The 21484-nt window shown below is 38.0% G+C and overlaps 1 protein-coding gene across 2 annotated transcripts in view; it reads left to right on the top strand.

Annotated features, from left to right (window-relative positions):
- The window catches only part of PTPN4 (protein tyrosine phosphatase non-receptor type 4), a 120637-nt gene that overhangs the window by 22241 nt on the left and 76912 nt on the right, over positions 1-21484 (top strand). For both annotated transcript variants that reach the window (XM_054210358.1, XM_054210359.1), the window contains exon 2: positions 20828-20982. In XM_054210358.1, the coding sequence (XP_054066333.1) occupies positions 20845-20982 (138 nt within the window). In that variant the 5' untranslated portion in view covers positions 20828-20844. The remainder of the gene's footprint in view (positions 1-20827; positions 20983-21484) is intronic.

Here is a 21484-nt window from a genome sequence, read left to right as displayed (position 1 = left end):
CTCCCAAAACATCCTAAGGTCTTATTATCTGTGTACTTGAGGATCTGATGCCCGTGTCATAAGGCTGGCAGCTCTCCTCTCCCTGAGACTTCTTATCATCACCTTCCTCCTATTCTCAGTAGTCCTATAATGTCTTTTTAGCCTGTATCTGTTCCATACTGCTGGTAACTGCCGATAATATGCCCACTCTTTTACATAAGCCCTTGAATGCTGTTCTCTTTTTCCCTACTGAAAGGAAGGCATGATCTTCATTCAGGAGTTGCTCTTGGATTCCTGAGGTAATATTTTTCTTGAATTGCTGCCAATTGAGATAGTGATTTTGTTCTCTTTACCTAAATGTTGCTGTCAAATAGTCAGTTTTCTATTTCTACCCTGTTGCCTTGCCTAGATTTTACGTACTTTCCATAGATGTCACATTTTTATCTGTAAGTGTTCTGAAAACAGGCATTTCAGTAAGGCTCTCTGATCTCCCTTAACTCTGATATAGTTATTTTGGAAAGCGATTTTTGTATTCTCTTAAATTCTCTATCAATCATATTTAATAGAAAACTAAAAGGAGCTTCTTAGTGAAGCCAACAAAACAGGAAAACAAGCTAACTACAAAACTGAATTTCAGATGAATGTTCAAACTACTATAATTTTAAGACCTTTCCCATCCCATGTGGTTCAGACTAAAAATTCAACAGTCTATGGAATTGCAAGCTGAGATGTAAGAACCAGATTTGCAGTATTATTAAAACTTGCCATGTAATGGTGGCATGGCTACTTCTGCTCCAGCTACCAATATCTCCCCGTATCATGTTTCAGAACAGTGTAAGAGCAAGTTCACAAAATGACTTAATAGAATATATAGTGGCAAAAATATTAGTGGTCGTTGATCGATAGTTATTTTGCCGTAGTGACCACCATGTGCCAGAGAGATGTCCATGTTGTGTAGCCCATATATCTGTTTAAAAAAAAAAAAAAAAAGCCCACCAGAAAGTATGCATAAGCTGTACGTTTGGGTATCTGTGCTCTTCAGTTACTTATTTTGGATTGCTTGAGAGCTAGATGAGATTTTTCTGCACTTTCATGAGCTCTGTCAGCACTTGTTCAGTCTAGTTGGCACCTCTTCATTTCTCTCTGTTTTTTTTTCAGCAGATTTTCTTGGAGAAAGGCAGATGATCTAACACTGTGAAGAAATTCTAATTTGCGTTTCTCTTTATATCCTTCCAGAGGACAGATGGACACGTCTGTTATTTAATAAATCTCATGTTACATCCTTGGTAAAGAATCAGAATAGCTCCTAGCAGTCTGCCTGCCTGTCGGTAGCAGACACAAGCTTCTTGCTAGTTTTGTGTTAAAGAGCAGGGATTTCTGCTCTCTGGGCTCCAGCTTTCAGTTTGAGAACAGTGCATTCTCAGATGGGCATTGTAGATTCCTCATACTCTTGGCTGCTGAGAAGTTCTCTTTCTTTGAGAGATTTTTGGGTCACCTTCTGGTAAATAAACATGCTGTGCTAGTTCTTGGAGAGTGGGAGTTACGTTTCAAAAGGATAAGGCAGTGGTAATGAACTTCATAAGGTAATGAACTTTTTGCCATTGCCCCTCTTGCTGATGCACATAACATCACGCTCATTCTTAAGAAATTGCTGGAGCATCCTGACACCAGCTCCTGAATCTGGAAGGGACAAGCTTTTTCATTTCTCTTCTTTGAATAGTCAGAATTGAAGAACACTCAGATATTGCTTGGCTTGCCTTCTGAGCCACCCCACCATCAACTAACGCATGGTGCACGGCACTGGCTACCCGCTGTTTTCAGAAGTGGTGGGTAGCGTTCCTGGGAGCCTTAGCTCAAGTAATCAAGTAATCTCTTTTGTTCGCTGACTTGAACAGTCTCCAGCTTTGGACCTGCTAGGAGAGGACCTTTTCCACCACCGACAAAGCTGTAAAGGGACCAATTGATCTGTGTGTTTCTACACTGCAACTTCCTGGAGCCACAGAAATCTTTTCTGTCATGGGTCACCGGGTTCTCCTTGTTGTGATCTAGGGACTAAATTATATGCCATTGCATTATATGCATCGTGCCTTACCACGGAAGATTTCAACAAGTTTCACAGTAAGCCAGGATGGTATTGGTGTTACTTGGTTTCCTGACAGTTCTGAGACTGTTGAACTCTGATATTGGTAGCCCCTTTCGACAACTTCAATGGTTGCATCTAGATGACTAGTCAGTATTTGCCAACCCATAGCCACAGATACTTGCTGAAGTGTCCTTGTTCTGAAGTCAGTATTGCTAATGCCAGTATGGTGGCTGGAATTCAGAAGGGATAATATGGACTTCGTCAGCTAGAGTGCTCCCTATAATCGTAATGCAAATGTAACATATTCAGTTCTCCTTTGTATACTATTAAAGAATGCAGTTTCTATATCTGCTCCCAGGTTTATTATTCTGGAATGGGAAAAGGAACCTCTCTATTTCATGGGTTGAAGTTTTTTTGCCTCTTTGTAATATGGCAAGCTTGTTCATCTTGTCATGGATCCACTACCTATATCAGGAAGGACTTAATCGGGAAAACTGAACTAAGTGGCTAGTGGTTTGGTTTTAGTTTGGCACTCTGCATCTTCATAAGCCTTACTATTCTGGGTTGTCCCTTTTGGAAATACTGAATTTCCTAAAGTCCTTATTTAAAGTACTTGTAGTGAAAGACTTGGTCCCCCAGAAGGAATGAATCTGATCTGTGATGCTCTGATGAGAACATGTTGCTATTTAGAAAGTAATCGCATCCCGTCATTGAATACGGCTAGTGCTTGTGTAATAGTAGTGTCTTTGTTTTTGGAGAATATCGCTTCTGAACATCGGTGGGAGTGCAAAGAAGAGCTTTGTGCCCTCAGCTGAGCACGGTATGACCGTGCAGAGAGATGCTGCTCTGCAGAACAATGCTCCTGTGGCTTTCACCTGTGGCTCCTGCAGCTGCTTCCAGGGGAACTGGGCTGAGCTGCAGAGCTGCCGGCAGCGAAAAGTGTGCATGAATAGACATTGGAAAATAGAAGAACTTGGTTACTTCGTTTCTTTGTTAATGTGCACATTCCATACCCTGCCATATGTCCCTTTTCTTCAGCCTTTTAATTCCGGGATGTTGTTGATGATGCCTTCAGAAGTGCTTCAGTAATGTTAGACTGCATTCCTGTTGTAAAGCACCATTAGAACATATTAACAACAAAGTTTTTTGAATGTTAGGGTAATGTTAGTGTTGATACAGCATGGAAAAATTAACTAAAATCAACAACAACAACAAAAGACCATTTGGTTTTATACTTTATAGTGGTATTAAATGGGACTCCTTAAATTTTCTTATCTAAACCCTGAGAACCTATCTTTTCAGCAGTTGGGAGGAATAATATTTTTCATAGGCAATATAAATAAACTGTGCTTCTAAGATAATATAGTTTAGCTCTTAGCTAAATAGCTTTTTAGCTTAGTGTATTCCTTTTTTAAGGATATGAATTCTAGATAATGAAAAGTGTTGGAATAAACAGTCCAAGGCAGTATTACTAATGTTGTCTTACAATAAAAGAAGTCACACAATAGCATAATTTTTATGATACCATGTCTTTGCCTCCAAGGGAAAAAAAATAGCGACACTCTGTATGAGGTACAAGTTTCACTTTCTGTCATGTAATGCAGAAGGCAGCAAATAGTTTGGGGAAGTCGAGTTTAATTATAAAAGATTGCCTAAAGAAGGGGGTGTAAGGAAGTGATTGAGCCTGACTGCAGAGGCACATGAATGAAAAGAGTTTTTAAACATAATGCCCAAGAAGAGCAGTGCAGGTGTGCTGACTCAGGAGAGCGCGTCACCTTTTAATGCCATCTTCATGGATTCATTTGTATGTTGTTAGACTGTTCCTGTACAATATTTTAGCTTTAAAGAAAAAATGAATGTAATCTTTTATCTTCTGAGTGTCTTTTCACACTTGATAGAAACTGTAAGTTCTCATCTCTTTTTTTGTATCAGAAAACTTAGCTACTGGAAAGCTGTATTGTGTCACTGTCAACATGTTTGTGCATGTTGAGAATAGACTTGTACTTAATCAGTTTTCCTGCAGGGATTTCTCTTCTCCTGAAAGTCTTGTTTTGAAGGAGGTCGTCCCTAAACATTACAGGCGTTGAATTAATTCTGTTGGTGAAGATAGAAAAATGAGGCAGGGCTAAGTTCTGAAACCCAGAATTAACTCAGAATTTGTGCATCTGGGGTACTGTTAGGGGGAAGTCACTTGACTATGCAGGTCCTTTACAGATTTTTCTGATGGTATTGGAATCTTTCTGTACCTCATGTTAAAATCTGTGAAATTTGAAAGCCTTTTAATGACTTTTGCTAATGCTGTGTAGGTGATGATATTGCCATCCATCCCTTCCATTTATAACCGTGTGGAAAGCATCTTAGCAGAGCGCATCAGGCATCTTACACCTGTGGTGTTATTCTGACTATAGATGTACCTGGCATCTCTCTTTTAAGCTTGGGAGCAGACTTGGGCATGGTTCTTGTTTCTTGGCTACAGTTTTTTGTCTTGCCTCCAGGTGGTACAACATTGGTTTTCTGTGGTTTTGGGGGACGTTTTGGGAATTTCTATTGCCGTTCCATCTTCTGTTAGAAGGGGGACTGTTACAATCTTGAGAAGTGAAGAAGGGACATGGAAGAAGACTGAAGTACTTGAAGGAGCAGAATGGTACAGAACTGATGGTTTCACGAATAAAAAAAATCTTTGCGGTTTCAGCATGGCTACTGCATCAACCTGTGAATCTGTAACCATCGGCTTGTGAATCTGACCTGTGTTTGTACCTGCCTTTCCAGGGAAAACAACAGGAAAAAGAGCCAGGCTATTTTAAGACTACTTAATTAGTATATTTTTTTAAATTGCCTAATGACGCCTAATGACTTTTAAAGTGCTATTAGTAGCCACATTGAAATGTCTGAAAACATAAACTGAATGATGTGCTATCTCCACTATCCACTGTTATCTATTATTTCTTTCAGGCATCATAACATGCACTTGATAAGACAAAAAATCTTGCATTTTATGTCAAATATTCATAGAAGAAGGGCTCTTGCAAGAGAGACTGTCTTTATAAAATGAGAAAATATATTGAGAAAATTTTCTTGTTTATGTTTTCAACTTGATAGATTTTTTGTTTTGTTTTGTTTTCTATAATGGTATTCATAAAAGTAACTTAAATATTCATTATTGTAACTTGTTTTCATTGCTCTGCAAGTCTGAGCTGTAGGTTTTTATTGTGACTTCCTGAACTCTGAATATAAGCAAGAATTGTAGTGGGAAATTTTAGAACTGCATTTTCTTTTAAATAAAACATAAATGCGTGGAGTAAGCTCTTTTAGAGCTTTTTGGGAAGCTAAACTAGATTCTTCATAAAGCTTACCTCATATTCATTATTTTTGAGGTTTGATTACTGAATTGATCTTACAGGTATGATTTCTCATTTGTGGAAGTTAGCCCTAGTGGAGACTAATCACATCTGATCTAATGAACTTTTTTCTAAGGGGTGCCCGTAATTTTGAGATTGTTGACACCAAGTTGAATTCTAGATGTTCCTTCCTTCTACCATCGACAGTCTCTGCACATGGTATTATTCAGAGGGAGACACTGCACAGATACTCAGTTTTGCTCTGTATTTTGAGAGGTGGGGGTTTTTTCCACAGTAGCTTCTGTTCCGTTTTAGAAGAGGGAAATGAATCTGTCCCAAAATGTTGACTTCTTGGCAGCTGAGCAGAAAGTGTTCAATGATGGCCTCAAAGGAAAGGTATTTAAGGAAGCGATGATTTTACTTGCTGGCAGTTTCTCTTCCACTACTTTTATAGAAAACAGCAAAGATTTTGATTCTCACCTTTACCAAAAGGACAAGAAGCTGGGAAACTTGGGTACAATCTGCAAATCTTTTCCTTGTTAGGACACTTAAATTTATCATTTCTGTCAAAAGGATTAAATCTTTTTGGCTCCATGGGCTTGGAGGAATTTCACAGTTTCCTTTGTCAGAGATTCACGTCTCCACATACCAGTGCACACTGGAAGTATGGGTCACTTTATACATGTGGATCCTTGGGAACTGAAATGCCAGGCAGAACTCTGTACTGTGTTTGGCATGGACCACAATTACACCTGAGGAAGTAGTTACTTCCTAGATTTAAGAACTGCAGCGTTATTTCCATGCTTGGTTTTGACTGTGTGGAGTTACCCTGTCTTTGATAGGGGTTTCTGGGTAAATGTCAGCTGTCTACATAATCGCTTGTACTGAATTTCCAAATACTACTGCTATCATAGAAGTACATTGACTGTTGTCTTACTGAGATGCTCGTCAAATAGCTTTGGAGACAAAATTCCACCCCTCGTACGGGGTATGAATATGGTAGCAGGGTGAGTTTTATACTGTGACTCTTGCTTAGGCTGTCGCTAGATTGGCTACTTAAACTGTGTGTTCCTTACATGCTTTTGGAAATCATTTGTATTGTGGATAAGTTTGGGTTTTTTTCTTGCAGATTTACATTACCTTTTTGTTTTGACTGTGAAATCCCTTTCTGGCATTTGTAGCATGCCAACTTTGCTGAAAACATGCTCACTAAGCCTTGTGTTAGATCTCTGCTGTCGGGTTTGCATAGACTACCGCATGCTTCAAATGCTTGTTACGAATTTGAAACAGATAGACATTTAGCATAATCATTTATTACTTAAAGTACTTTTTCAGTAGAATCAAAGGAGAACTGAGAGCACTGGGGGACTTTGTTAAAATCTGCCATCCAGCCCTGCTGCCTTGTGCAGTCTCTGGCTCAGCAGAGCTGGGGCTCTGGAGCTTCACGCTTGCACCGAGGGGCAGAGAGAACTGACTGCAGTAAAGATGGAACAGCCTTGCAAACTTCTGGTTTCTACCAGCCTGCAGATTATAACTGGTTTTGTTCAGTTACCATAGTATCTGTTAACTGCAGTATAGTGGAAGAGACTATCCAAATGTTTTTTTGCTAAGCATTTTGTAAAGCTGTTATATGCTGGAAGGTGAATTAGTTTGGATAGAAGGCTCTTAAATCAGCCTGCTGCTTCAGTCATTTGACTTCAAAGAGAAAATAATGCTATATCCTCAGTTTTAAAACAGTGGGAAAAGATTGTTAAAGGCCAGGATGTCTCAGTCTCTCCAGTATACAGTTGAACAGTAAAATAACGTGTTCACTTTTAACAGTAATTTTTTTTGCACAAGTAGTGTGAGCTTCATTGTTGCATATAAAGCAAAATTAATCATTCAGTTAACGTTTACAGTTAGATTATTTTATTGTGAATAAGTAGATGTCAATTACAGGCAATGTAGTGGAATAGTTTATTTATGTTTCACTTACCCAAAGTTTAGTGACTAGATATGTATAACCACCTCTGTCAGCATGGTTTTCTTAGAATTAGGCTTTGTTGTAAAAAAAATCCAAATAAAATTGGTTAATCTTTCATAACACAAGTTTGAGAAGGTTTGCTGTGATGACGTGTGGACTTCTGTATTGGGCTGTGGCTATGATCAGGTTGGCATTTATGGTTCTGATAGGGAAAAACCCAAAACTGAACTCTTCCCCAGCCTCTCAGCTGAGGCATGGTAACTGCGTGCTTGCGGACTGCGACACAGAGAAGAGGCTGAAGGTGGGGATTTGAACAATCTTACGGTTTTACTGGCAGAGAAAATATTTTAGCAGGGTAATTCCAGAACTCCGGTTGTTTTACAAAGAAGAATAAGATATAATTTGCTTACTGTCAAGGTATCGCCAGGGCTGATGGGCTCTTCTCGTGTTGGTTTGTGGCAGGAGGTAGGTACTAGCTTCTTATCAGGAAATCTATTTGGCCAGATGAAAGTTCTCAGGAGCAGCAAAGAAGTAAGTAAATAAAATTGAAGACCCTGTCTTCGTCTGACCCCAGGTGATTAAATTGCATTCAGGGTTTCGTTCTTACTTAAAAGCAGTAAATATGTGAGAGAAACCCTAAATAGCAGTGTGATAAACAGTAGTGTGATAAATAGTAGTGTGACATTATAAAGGCTTATAAATAGCCTTCTATAATTTTGTAGTACTTTCTCCTTTTAATAGCCTGTTGCTCTTTGACTTCAGCACACACTAACTCTGCATGTGTGTGTTCATTTTTCCTTCTCCACGTTTTATTCCAGATGGAGGTATGATATTTTTTATTGCTTTGTTTTTAGTTGAGAACAGAGCCAATATGATAAAGAAGCATTAAAGCCTATGTTGTCTTCCAGAACATGCATGCTTTGGAGGTGATTGTAGAAGTAATTTTCCTACTAAAAATAAATTCAGTAAATTATAGAATAATTGAGTTAATTAAATCTCAAACCAACAATGATGAAAGCTTCTTTCTGATTCTGAATGGCAGTTGGTTTTAGAAGTTTTCAGCTCCAACAGAAACGGCCAGATAATTTTTCTCAGTCAGATGCTTTATTAAAAGCAATAACACTAGATATTTTTTATATAGAAAACGTATACCCTATACCTGGAAAATAATTCACTGTTATGTTAGTAAAAGGAATATAACTTGTAATTAAAGGTCTGAGATGCAGTTGGGTGGACTGAAATTAATAGTATATAAATACACTGTTTGTCACTGAATTTTAGTTTTGCTTGGGTGACATGGTGTGACTTCATTTTAGTGCTGTAGTGCATTAAAATAATTCTTAGGTTTTGTGCCTGTTCCAGTTGCGTACCTACAACTTTGTGCCTTTACTTTTTGGGTGTGGAAATGCGGGGATTTGTTGTTGTTGTTGCAGTATATTCATAGTTAGCCTTGACAGTGTGATGTTGCTTTTCGCACCATTAATAACGTCTGCTATTTTTGTTAAGTTAATTTTTAATTTTGTGGAAACTTCGACATCTTACTGTGTAATTCTATAAGGAACAAAACTATAAGGAACTAATCACTCATATTCAGAAACAAAAAATAAAACTGTAAAGTCTTTTCAGGAGTCTACTTTGATGAACCCTCGTGAGAATTATAAGCTTTTTATGTAAGTTTTGATCTTGTTTTTCCTCTTGCATTACATTTTCGTCCAATACTTTTTTTTAAGAAGCTTTATATGCTTTTTGTAAGTTTATCAATTTAATTTCAGAAGAAGGAAGTGCATCCCAAAAGGAAATAACTCTGTTAGAAATACGCATGACAGTGTTTTTTCTTCTTACTCGTATATGTACAAAATTGATTACAGTTTAACAATTTACAAAACTCAGAATGTATGAAGAGAAGTGCACGGAACCTGCAGTCTGGCCTTAAAGTTTTGTCATGTCATAACCCCTGATGGGGTGCGACTGTTGAGGTCAGTATGCCACAGTTTTGGAAAACTTTTGGTTTGGCTTTGAGTTTCACTTTGTAAGAAGTACAGATAGAATCATCCTGTCGTTTTCAGGTCAAGATCTTTGAAAATTATCCTTTTACAAAGTAGGTTTGTACAATTTACAAATCTGGGGAGCTTAAAGCTCTTTAAGCGACTTTGCTAAAGAAACTAAGATCCCAAAACCATGATTTGTGTATTTTTTAAATTTCACAGTAGGTGAGTGATTATCAGATTTAACTGTTTAATCACTCGAACATGAGTGATATTTTCATTGCCAGATTCACTTAAATAATTTTAAACTTCTAGTCCTCTTGAGCTGGCTTGAAAATGGAAATTCTTTCCTATAAAGAAAATCTTTGAGAGGAGGCAGAGGCGAGTCAGAAAAATACTTACCTGAGCTGGGCTGAAGTTGTAAAAATGTGAGAGCTCTTTATAATAAATAAATAAAAGGAGAATTTAAAATTTGGGATGATATAAATAGGATGATTCTTTTGCTACTGGGCAGGTCCATCAGCGAAGCTGCTCTTGCCCTGCATGGAGAGCTTTTTGCTCTAGTGCCCAGAAGCGCTTTGGGGTCTCTCTCTAGTGCACACCCCAAGAGCAGGCGAAGAGCTCTTATATTCCAGGGCCAAAAAGCTGGGGAGAGGCTGAATTATCCCAGTGCTCGGGGAAGGAGTGTGAGGCACACGGCTGAGAGCCAGGGGCACGGATGGAGTGAGGTCACTTCTCTGGGCAGCGCTGCTAGAAGACTTCCCTTGGTTTCTGTCCTCTTGGAGGAGGAAGTGGAGTTGACAAGCGTTTTCCAGGCAGGTAGCCAGACAGGCATTATTTTAATGTTTCCAGCGGAAAATCGGTGTTTTTTGGCAAAACTGAAATTTTCCATATGAATATTTCTTATTTTGTGGAAATGGCATTTCTGATTAAAAACTAATCTTGATGGAAAGTGTCCAATTGGTTATATTCAGCCTTAGAATTAGCATCTGCTGTGTTTAAGTCTATTGAAGATAATTTGGCTTAGGTTTAGCAACTCTGAGCAGAATATACAGAGACAACTTTCCTCCCTCTGTCTAATACTTCAGTTCTAGTGCCAGCCAAAATTAAACTTGAAGTTGGCTACGAGTAGAATAAAAGCTTTTTCCGAATTTTGCCAGTTTGTTTTCAATTCAGACTGCCTTCAGCTTCAAAGGCTTCACAACACAGATGCCACGGCTGGAACTAAAGCTGCCAATTCAGCCAAGTGCTCTGGACGTGAAGATCCTGCTGCGTGCAGCAGTATTGATCTGTGGCTGCTCAAGTGGTTAATAGCTAGCCCACAGATTTTCTCCATCGGTATGTTTTCTCAGATAGTTGTGGTTGAGGCTTGTACGGTGTACCAGATGTGGAACTTCTGTTCATTTACAGTCACACCAAGTTAGAACATGTAACTTTTCAGCATTTGTTGTTTTACCCCAGTTTTATCTGCTTAGTTGTATACAACTCTTGAAGACCAGCAGTTGTTATTTACATGTAATTTCTTTCTTTTTGGCTTCTTACATTGTGTTAAAAACCCCTCCTATTTGTAGATGGAAAAGCTGAAATCAAAACTGAACTCTCACTTGCCACATTTCCTTGACTCAGTGTGTGTAGTCAGGCTGTTGCTTAAGTTTAGAGCTGTTAATTATTAGTGTCCTGAAAGGTTATTCTAGCTATACAATACAGGCAGTTGTACGTTGTCATTAAAGGCTTGAAGATTACTAGGCTCCTTTTAGATATTAAAGAGCTTTTGGTTTCTACTAGGCCTGTAGAGGACCGTAAGCTCCTTTTTGAATAGGTAAAGAAATTGTTTTTGGAGTCATATAGCAAAGGGGAATCAAATTTATTTACTCCTTGATACTTCTGAGGAAAACTGTAAGAAGTTTGGGGTTTTTTTGAGTTTGTTGGGTTGGGTTCTTTTTCCCTTTCTTAAGCAAGATATGAAATACTAACTTGTTGTTATCACCTGGTGCTTCTGGTTTTAGTTTGTCTGAACTTGCACTGATTTCAGACCTTTTTTCTTTTGGTGAGTAAATATTTAGGCTTCCTAATCTTAGAGTTATATGGGAGCCAGAATTTTCTTTTAATGAAAAATCTATTTAAACTAGTTTAAGAACACATTTTTAAAACTACTGCAAGTTTATTTTGAGAAGTTTCTATCAAGAAGATATTTTAGTAATGTTTCATTATAGTCTCCATTTATTACATCTTATTATAGCATTGAGTCATAAAACCAAGAATAAGAAATACACCTCTCCAGGAATGGGAAGACTTAGATGTGGTAATCATCTGTGTGAGGGTCATGGGCTACCATTTTTAAGGCTATTTTCAAACAAGGGCAGGTTGTGGGTATAATCGAGTTTAAAATATTGGAGGTGGAACTCACTTGGAAAACTTTTCTATTTATTCCTACTAATCTTTGCACATTATAAATGCCTCCAAATATCATGACAGTTGCGTACTAGGAAACAAGGTGGTTTTACGTCTTATCAATGTATTTGCATATTTGTTTAATTTATAATTTTTTTTAATATAGAAGGGTAGTTACATTCACCATTTTGTGATATTTAAACAGTACTCCTCTTCCTAGTTCTTTTTCCTGGCAGCTTTATCATTTTCTGACTGCTTCAGCTATTTGCCCTTCCACAGTTTGGTGTGCATTTTTATTATTATTATTTTTTAATAGTTAGATTTAATTTTTTTCCCTACTAGCTTTGCCATTTTGCGTCCTAAATTGCTTATTCAAGGAGCATGGGCTGCTGCTAAATCAGTGCACACATTTCCTTGCTGTCCATCACGCTGGCTGAAGTGGTTATATAGCGGTGCAGTGGCCTCAGCTGTGCACCCAGGGGCTCTTCCTGCTGTGTGTCTTCACTGGCTCATGAGCCGGCCACTGCTGTAGCTGGTGGTTGCCATCAACTTCTGTCTTCATATTACAGGCCTTAAACTATACCGATACCTTTACTTAAAGACATTTCTAGCTGCAGCTGCCTGCTCTCTGTTTCTTCACACCATATTACACCTTTCCTAAGCCATTCTATAAAGTGGTTGCACAACGATCCGGGTGACTCCTGAAGATCAGTTGTAGTTTATTGCTTAATAGAGGGATAGGTGTGTTTTTGTGGTTCGCTGTGGTGCGTATGGGTTTATTGCTATCATAAAGAAACTTTCTAGACTTACGCTGAAAATAATCTCTGAAACCTCACATAAACTTCTTCACACATCTTGATCAAATCTATGTGTGACTATTTTTTCATAAAACTTCCCTTACCCCTGAGCATCACTTGCAAATTAAAGGTCTCCAGGTCAGAAACAATATGGCTGCACAAATTCATATGATGTTTCAAGTCTGATTGTGGCTTCAGTCCATCACCTGTAGGACAGATGGGTTTGTATTTGTTGTGAATAATCACAGGCACTCGATATGAAGTCTTTTCCTAAAGGCATGTAGACTCTGGACTTTTTTTTTTGCATCATTTGGAAGTGATGCAAAAGTCCTGTACTGTTACCATCAGGCCAGTGAGTACTCAGCCTTGAGCTGGCAGGAGCTAGCTGCAAGGAGGTTTTCTGTTGTCTTTGCATTCATTCACATTATGACCTGTAAGACTGTTGCAGTGAAAAGGGAAATGGGTTGAACCTGCTGAAGTAGGATAGAATTTAAAGAAAAAAAAAAAAGTCTGGCTATTTTACTTCTAGATTTTTCTTAGCTGCAGACTTCTAGTGTATTGGGTATATTTCCTCAGCCTTGATGAAGCTCCGTTGCCTATGTAGAAATCTGGTCAAAACTGAAAAAAGAGATCAGATTTACTATGAAAGGATGTGCTACGGAAACCCAGTGCATTTATCAGGCTGCCAGTTGTAATGCGGTGTGGGCAGGTATTCACTAAGAATAAATTTGAAACTTAAAAATGGGTTTGAAATCAAACATATTGAACTGTTTGGAATCTGTAAGTCTATTTGTCTTTTTTTGGTATCTTTTTTTTTTGCTCTCCAAAAATTGTTTTAATATCTTCTCAGTCTGTATCTAATCTAGAGTCCTGCATAGCAAACATGGTAGAGTTTCTTCATGTGAAAAATGACTAGGCCCAGAAAGGGAGGACATAAAGGTTTTAGATTCAAAATAATTGGCAGTGTTGATGGCACGGTTTCTAAGAACTACTTTGTTTATTAATGTTACTTCTAAACTGTGCCAGTAAATATTGTAATCTCAAACTAATTAATTTTATGTTGCTGCTTTTGTGTTTCCTGAAATGTTACATGCAGGGGCAAAGAAAAGCAGATACCAGACTTCCTGCTCTGTCCTACTTCAGACCCAAAGCAGAGAAAGGGAGCAGCTGAATTTTAGAGGCTCTTTTCTGCAGTGTTGTGCATACAGTTCAAGCATAATGAGTATTGACATTTAATTAGATAGAAGTGTCATTTATAATAGGCTTTTCTGTTAGCTATGCTCTTGTTCTTGGGGGAAGGGAGGAGCAAAGGAGGGAATTGTCCAATTATCAAAATAGTTTATTTTTCAGATGAAAGAGAAGATTGCTACAGTACTACCAAACTAATTTGCTGTGTTCTGGTGTATGTTCTCCAGCTTTCTCTAACAGCTTGGCCACTATCCTGTGTAGAGGGACCGAACACTTGTTAATTACTATTCTTATGTTGGAAAAAATGAAATTCTGGGAGTGACAGAGCAAGGTGTTTTGCCTTTAACCTTTGTCTCCCTTAGTAATGATGTGATTAAAACATGAAAATCTTGCTTGATATCACACAGCAGTTTAAATTTGAAACCTCTATCCAAAGAAGTAGATAAAAAGCGTTATCCAAGGAGGTTTTAATTTAAAAAGAAGTTCTCAAATAATTTTTAAACTGAGAGTAATTATTAATTTAGGTGTCAAACCTGTACTGAAATCCACAGTAAACCCTGTGAAATCCTCATGTTTACAAAACAAGATGAATTAACGATATTAGAAACTTACCTGAATAAGTGGATAGAATATTAATGCTCTATTACTCGCTTGTGTATAGGAGAAGCTGATGGTTGAGGAGAGAGGTTAAATTCAAATTCTCTTCTCTTGGCTCTTGAAGTTCAGGCCCAAAATTTTCAGGAACCGTCAGATGTAGTTTAAGAATTAATGTTTTTTGTGTTGGATTTGTCTCTTCTCTCTTGGAAAAGAAGGATGTAAGAGTAGCTCATTCAATGAAATGCAGGTGAGATTATGGACGTTTTTGTGGGCATGTGAGTGTGTTGCTCTTTATTGCTCTCAAGAATGAAGTACTTGCAGATAGGAATTTCTTTTGCTTTTCTATACTTCTTGCATCTGTGAGGGATTTAATCAAGCAGCTCAGAGTGCCCGCAGATAATAGAAGTCTTGAGGGAATGTATAAAAGCAGCTGGAGATTAGATAAGTTCCGTGTACCAGTTTTGCATATGAAGCATGGAGGCTGCCCAGGGCCAGGCTGTAAAGAAGGGTGTGGGATGCCCTGACAAAGGAGTGGGGTGAGCTTGGAGTCCCGGAGCTGCCAGCCCCATGCAGATATCTGGGCTAACGAGAGCACAGTCTGATCACCCACCAGTGAAGAGAAGTTGCTGAGGTTTTGGAAACTTTACCTTCCTAACTTCTAATGCCAACGTCTCCTTGTATCCAGCGCTCTCCTTTGACAGCTCTTTGGGAATGTAGTAAGCACTGAAGAAATAGTGTCTGTAGTTACATTGTGCAGTCACTGTAACTGTCCCAGTTGATTGACAGGAAAAATGCGATATCCCTCTTTTCCAGTGGAAGTTGGGGGAAGAGTTTAATAAGTGGCCATATGATAGCTTTACAGGAGTATGAATTACACATAATTAATAAACTTACAAAGAAACAGAAGATTTCGATAGAGCCCAGGATCATTAATGATGCTGTTGCCTGGCTAGAAGTCTAGTTCAAGTCTGGCTTGAACCTTTGCACCTGGTGACAACAAAGTGAAATGACCCAAAGTTTACATATCAGCTTTCAAGAATTATGGATACTTTCCATTGTTTGGTCAGCAGAAAGCAGGAAGAAATGAATGAAGTATGAATCATTGGAATGAGTTCAGGGTTGTAGTGCATGGGTTGATTCACTTAAATGAAAATGCATTTCTACTCTGATTTTATTCATAAGGAATGGCCTGAAGCTGCGTGCTACATCAGAGTTGCTTTCACAGCTTTCAAAACAAAGTTTTGAAAGATAAAAAATTTGAACTTTCACTTGTTGGACTAGTGCAGACTTCCCTCAAGAGAGTGCACAATCAACTAATGTTTACCATTTTCGAACTGGTTTTGGTTAAAACATTTAATGCAGTTTCACTAACATGTTTTCAATAAATGTGTATGAAGATGGGTTCTAGGTATAACTCGGTGTTGTTTGAAATACAGTATGTTGTATTACTCTGTTTAAACCTTCAAAATTGTCTTTGTGCTTTTAATAGTGGTTTTTTCCTCCTAATTAGATTGTCTGGATAATTGTAGTAAACATAGGGTCCGCAGTCTATTTAATGTATTCAAGCTACAGCACGTTATAAGGATGTGGGTTTTGTCCGAGTCTGTCCTACTTTTCCATCTCTTCAGTTTGTGTAGCAAATTCATGTACTGTGTTGGGCCCAAACCAGCAGGTGGGCTACAGTGGAAATACGTGCCTTCTGGGTTGCTAAAATACCGGCTTCTAAACAAATGGAAATCTGGCAATGCATTAGCTTCTTAGCTGCTTTAGATTAGCCATGAAAAATGGCATTTCTCACGTCCTCGCACGCACATGTGCATACTGTGCTAAGGTGGTTGTCTTTGTGTACAGTACATGATTCGAACTGTCTTTAAAAGAACTTTTTACTTCAAGTCAGTGAATCGGTTGCACTCTTGGATAAATTATATTTCAGTTAATTACCCTCTTAACCAACTGCTTATTTTTTAAGCTGCTTAAAATTGGTTAGTTTATTGTAAGCCCAAGCAAATTGTCGTTTTGCTGTCTACATTTTCATAAAAGAATAGAGGATGCCGAAAATTCATTTGTGAAGCTTCTGTATGCTCTTTAATGCCCTAACCAAGCCAGTATCCCAGGAATGTTCTGCCCTTTGATAGGGAACACTCCCTAGAATTGCCTCATCTCTTGAAACCTGAGCTCAGGCAGGAAATGTTCAACTTACTCCCTCCACAGACCTGAGAGGTAAGTGGAGTTTCATTGCTCAAGTTCTGTCCTTCTCCAGTTGCTGTAGCAGCATGTGCTTTGGATTGTTAATTCAGGTGTCTAAATATTACATACTTGCAGAAGACGCTGAAAAATTGTAAGCAGAAACCTTCCTCTCATACAAAAGTTAATCCAATTTAAATCCAATTGCATATAGAAAGATTCTAGTGTAAGTACCCATGGTACTGTCCATGACATGAATATGCACACACAGTAGTACCTTGCTTAAGTTAAGCTGCTGTTTAAACCAGTTGTTCTCAAACTTTTTTGGTTTGAATCTCACCTTTTATCTTTACTCCTATTTCTTTTGAGGCTGCAGATTTTACTTTGGAGCTTGAAGTCAGTCGCTTATTTGTTCCATACTAACTTTAGCTATACCATATTTTTGTTGCAGCAGTTTGCAACCAATGTAGCTGAATTTTTAACAGCTTTGTCATGTTATATATCAGTATTTGCTGGGAAATCAGATAGTTATGATTTACAACCTCATAAACAATAGCTAGCCGTCTCCCTGTTTTGCTGGTATGTTTTCAAAATGTACAGCAAGAATGGCAATACATGGTCAGGAGAAATATTGTTGTCTGTGTTCTTGGTGCATGTATTTCTGGAAGAAAGGAGTAGTAAAGATGTTATGGATACAGTTCGAGGCCAATTATTTTGTAAAACAGGTGTGTCACAGTATGACCAGTAATTGCAGGGTCTGTCTGCGCTTAACAACTGTGTCCTTTTTGTATGTACATGTGCTGATAGAGGTTTAAATATGGGTTTTGTACACATGATTGGCCACAAAGCAGTTAAGTGTAGTAGCCCTGGCAGATTTTAGGAGGAGTATTTTTGAGAGAGCGTGTGATGATGAAGGCGTTTTAACATAATCTCTACATACTTTCATAGTTTCTTTGCCGACACATGGGGAAAGAGTAACTTTGCATGTGGTTTGCAGAAAATAGTCTGTCTTTTGTCACCTTCCTCTGTTACTTTCATGGCTGTTATATTTCCATTTTGGTAGAAGTATTTCAGTTATTATACTTAGTTGTAAAACTGTATTCTGTAGTTGCAAAAGCCTCTTAGTTTCATGAAAGAAACTTGTCTACTACAAGATGGCTGTTCAGGCTACTATGTATTTTGTGTGGGACATGAAATATAACGCTTCATTGCCTAACCTGAAAGTTCAAAGCATGGTTTCTTAAGTCCATGAAGACAACATTCATGAATGACTGATGTCCAGCATGATGTGAATATGAGCTCCACACGAGGAAGGTGATAAACTCCAGACTGTGGGAACAGTATGTGAGAAATATCTTTATGTGTGTGTCCTATTCCTCTCTTCCCTCTGTAAAGAGAGTGAGAAGGCATTGCCCTTCAGGTCTGCCAGCTAGAGGAACTGTTGTTATGACCCAATATATCTGGTCCTGTTTCCTTAGCGACCTCATAATACAGTGTCTTCTTTCTTGAATTTGACCATTTCATGTACGTACGTTGAGAAAGACCCAAATCACTGTCGGTGACTCTTCAGTGTTTTTGTTTGGTTGGAGTGAAGATCATCTGTGTTACAGCAAGAGCCTTGCTGCATCTGCAGGTTGGGCCTGTTGAAGGACACTGAATGGTTGCTTGGTATTAAAGGATTTGTGAGGATCGCTGAGAGCAGATTTTCTCCTTGCTCACTGTTAAGAATTTGTTGCTCCGTTTGAAACCCAGAAGTTTTCTGTCTAGTTTAAGGCAGTGATGAGGAAGGAAGCAATACTGTTGGTCTTGATCAGCAAATAAGACAAAAATAAAGGAGAGAACAGGAGGCAAAGGAGAGATTTGTCTTTTTCTTTCCTTAAAGCATGATGGTTTCTGGCCTTTAACAAATCTATTTGTATTTTTTTTACTGCTGCAAAATTGTAGATTGTTGAGTTAAACCTTCCTATCTCACTACCAAATGGTTTTGTGAGGACCGCAATACTTACTTGGAAACTAAACAGCCCTACTTTGTGCACTGGTGTTTGTATTCGTGGGAAAGGACTCTAAGATAAACCCTCACTGTGTCTTGGTTGATTTGTCACTTATTCAAATCCTTGTAAAATATGCCTGTCTAAGGGTTGCTTCTGTGGTATGGATAAACTGTTTTTAATCAAATGGCATGCTTTTCTGAAACCTTCTTTGATTCATTTCACAGGCAAATACCACTCTAAAGTCTTGGCTGTAGTTACTGGTTGTGTAGCTGCACTGATAAAGATGCTGATCTTTATGCTGTTGTGGCTAGTAAGGTGATTGACTTCTAGATTCTGTCTACGTGACAAAATATTGTTTGTAAAATATTAAGTTGTTGGCTCAGATCACTGATATGGAGGTTCAGTTCCTGTTCTTCGCTGTTAAAGGTTTTCTTCTGCCTTTTATTTTTGGGACTTGTAGAAGTCATAGCAGAAGCAGTCTCTTCATGAGGGGTTCTCAAACATGTACTTTCTTGTTAGGCTTTACTTTGGAGTTTTAATGTTTGTGACACAATTTTTCATTATTTTATCATTAGGAGAAAGTAATGAGTTTAGCTTGCAGCTGGTGGGTTTATCTGGTATCTTTATCTTTTCTCAGTTTGTCCTGTTGGTTTATCAAAACAAAAATAAACTTGCTGTAAATCTACATGAATACAATTCTGAAGCCAGAGTGACTGAGTAGCCAAAAAAAAAAAAAAGCTGTCTGGTAAGGAAACAAATACTTTTTACTCTGAAAATGCTGTTTAAGTCAAAACTGAAACATTTTGCAAGGATGGATTACCAACAAAAAGACTTTTTTTGTGTCTGAGTTGTGTGGTCATGCTGAAAGAGCTGAAGACATGCACTAGAAAAGCAAAATACCTCAGGGATTTTTAGGGTGGTCCCTTGGGAGGTTGGCTGCAGGTGGAGGGTGGAAGGCTAAACTGCAAAGTCCTGGCCCTTCCTGCTACAGGCAGCTTGGATCTTGGTCTTCCATTTTCCCACGAGGGTCTAAGTATCTAGGCTATCATCTAGGAGGGGGTTGATCTTTTATTTGTTACCTGTGTTCATTTGTGTGTATTGGAGCACAGATACCTGTTTATGTTCCAGGGAAGCTCTCTAATCACTGCTGGGACGTTTGCTGTCCTCTGCTGAATTCACCTTTTTTTATTATGATACACACCCACCCCCCAAAAAATAGGAAGCACATGTGTAAATGTTTTTGAAGTCTTAATAAGTTTTTGCAGAATAAGGAATATTCAGTTTTGAGAATACCTGTTTTCTTTCACTATTTTTAAGGTCTTTTAATTTTCTATCTCAATGTATTATCTACTTAAGTTATGAAACTTTGTTTGCTTACACCCTTGTCAGAGGATGTAGAAATAGTTTGCTTAGAGTGTAATTAAGTGAATCACAGGCCCTGATACTGTGAGGTACTTAAGAAGGTAACTAGTATTGTTGGACAGGGCTAATAACATCAGGTGTGCACATAAGTACCTTGCTGGACTGGGGTTGCATGATAATCATTAGCATCTTAGTTTTGAAAAGTGAAAGTCACATTTCAATTCTTGCATTTGATTTATCAGTCGGGCGTAGGCTCGTGCTGGTCATGGTTCCTTATTTGGAGAATAAGAATTGCTTGTGCTTGCAAACTAGATATGTAAATCCAATCAAATTGACCTAGGCAGAAGATTCAGTAGTTTGATAAACTTTATCTATTAATGTTGTAATTATTAAAAAAAAAAAAAAGGCAATGCTAATGTTTTTGTTATTATTGTGTATTCTCATGTCTAATCATTATACAGTGAATGCATAGGCTTTGCAGAATAATGCATCAAAATAATTGTGTATTTATTCTTTTCTTCATGCCTTTTCTCTATAAAGCTTTTTTGTGTAAGCATTTTTTTTGCTATTTTGCACTGAAATTAATTACTTAATTGCCTCTAATATTGGGAGCCTAGTAGCCGTGATGCCTAGCATTTCCAATGCTTTTTGAAGTTAAAATGTTGTTCTGAATATTTAAAAAAAAAAAACAGAACAAACAAAAAACAAACCCACAAAACAACCTTAAAATATGGAGGGAGTGGACAATGGACAGAAGGTAAAGGACTGAGTATTTTGGAATAAGGTTGTGTTGTAATTGTAAGACATTATTTTGTTATTGGATGCCATGAATTTAGTACTCATTTTTCTTTTGTCTGTAATGGAGTTTTTTAACAAAGGATTTGCTGTGTGTTGACGTTTATTTGAAGTATGACATTCTTCCTTTGCATTTTTTGATCTTTTTAAATTTTATTTTTGTTTTGCCTAAAGACCCTGTGTGGACAGTAATGACCGCACGTTTCCGATTGCCTGCTGGCAGAACCTACAATGTACGAGCATCTGAGCTGGCACGAGACAGGCAGCATACAGAGGTGGTCTGCAACATTCTTCTCCTGGATAACACTGTACAAGCTTTCAGAGTTAATGTAAGTAATTTGCTTATTGCAAATCAATATCACTGAGCTTGCTTTCCTTTGCTGGATTTGTATGGCTAGAGTTTGACTTTCAAAATAGTGTTAAGTACAGAAGAGAAGGGGAAGTTATGCTCAGGCAGGCAAGTTTGTACACGTACATACTAAGTCACTGTGAACTTAGTCATTCTGGTATCCTCTGTAGTACTAACACATCTTCATTTCAAAATTGAATATACAAAGCATAATTTATTTCAAGTAATTCTCTTCATGGACTAAAGTTGTATAGTAGAAACGGAGAGCAGTTTTGCCGCCGAGTTGAATAAGAAGTGAGCTTTTGTTTTCCTCTGTTCTGGTTTTTGCATTTTGAGCATGAGTGAGGTGTAATGGTAACTCTTCTCACGTAGCTGACTATGTTAGTCGTGTGGATGGTTATATTTGGCTACAGCTATCATCTTAAAGTATCTCTTTGCTTTTTGCAGATTATATTCTTGTCCTATGCTTTCCCTCACTTAAA

The sequence above is a fragment of the Rissa tridactyla genome, chromosome 7 (assembly GCF_028500815.1).
Source record: "Rissa tridactyla isolate bRisTri1 chromosome 7, bRisTri1.patW.cur.20221130, whole genome shotgun sequence".
Lineage (NCBI taxonomy): Eukaryota > Metazoa > Chordata > Aves > Charadriiformes > Laridae > Rissa > Rissa tridactyla.
This window is presented reverse-complemented; position numbering and strand designations above follow the sequence as displayed.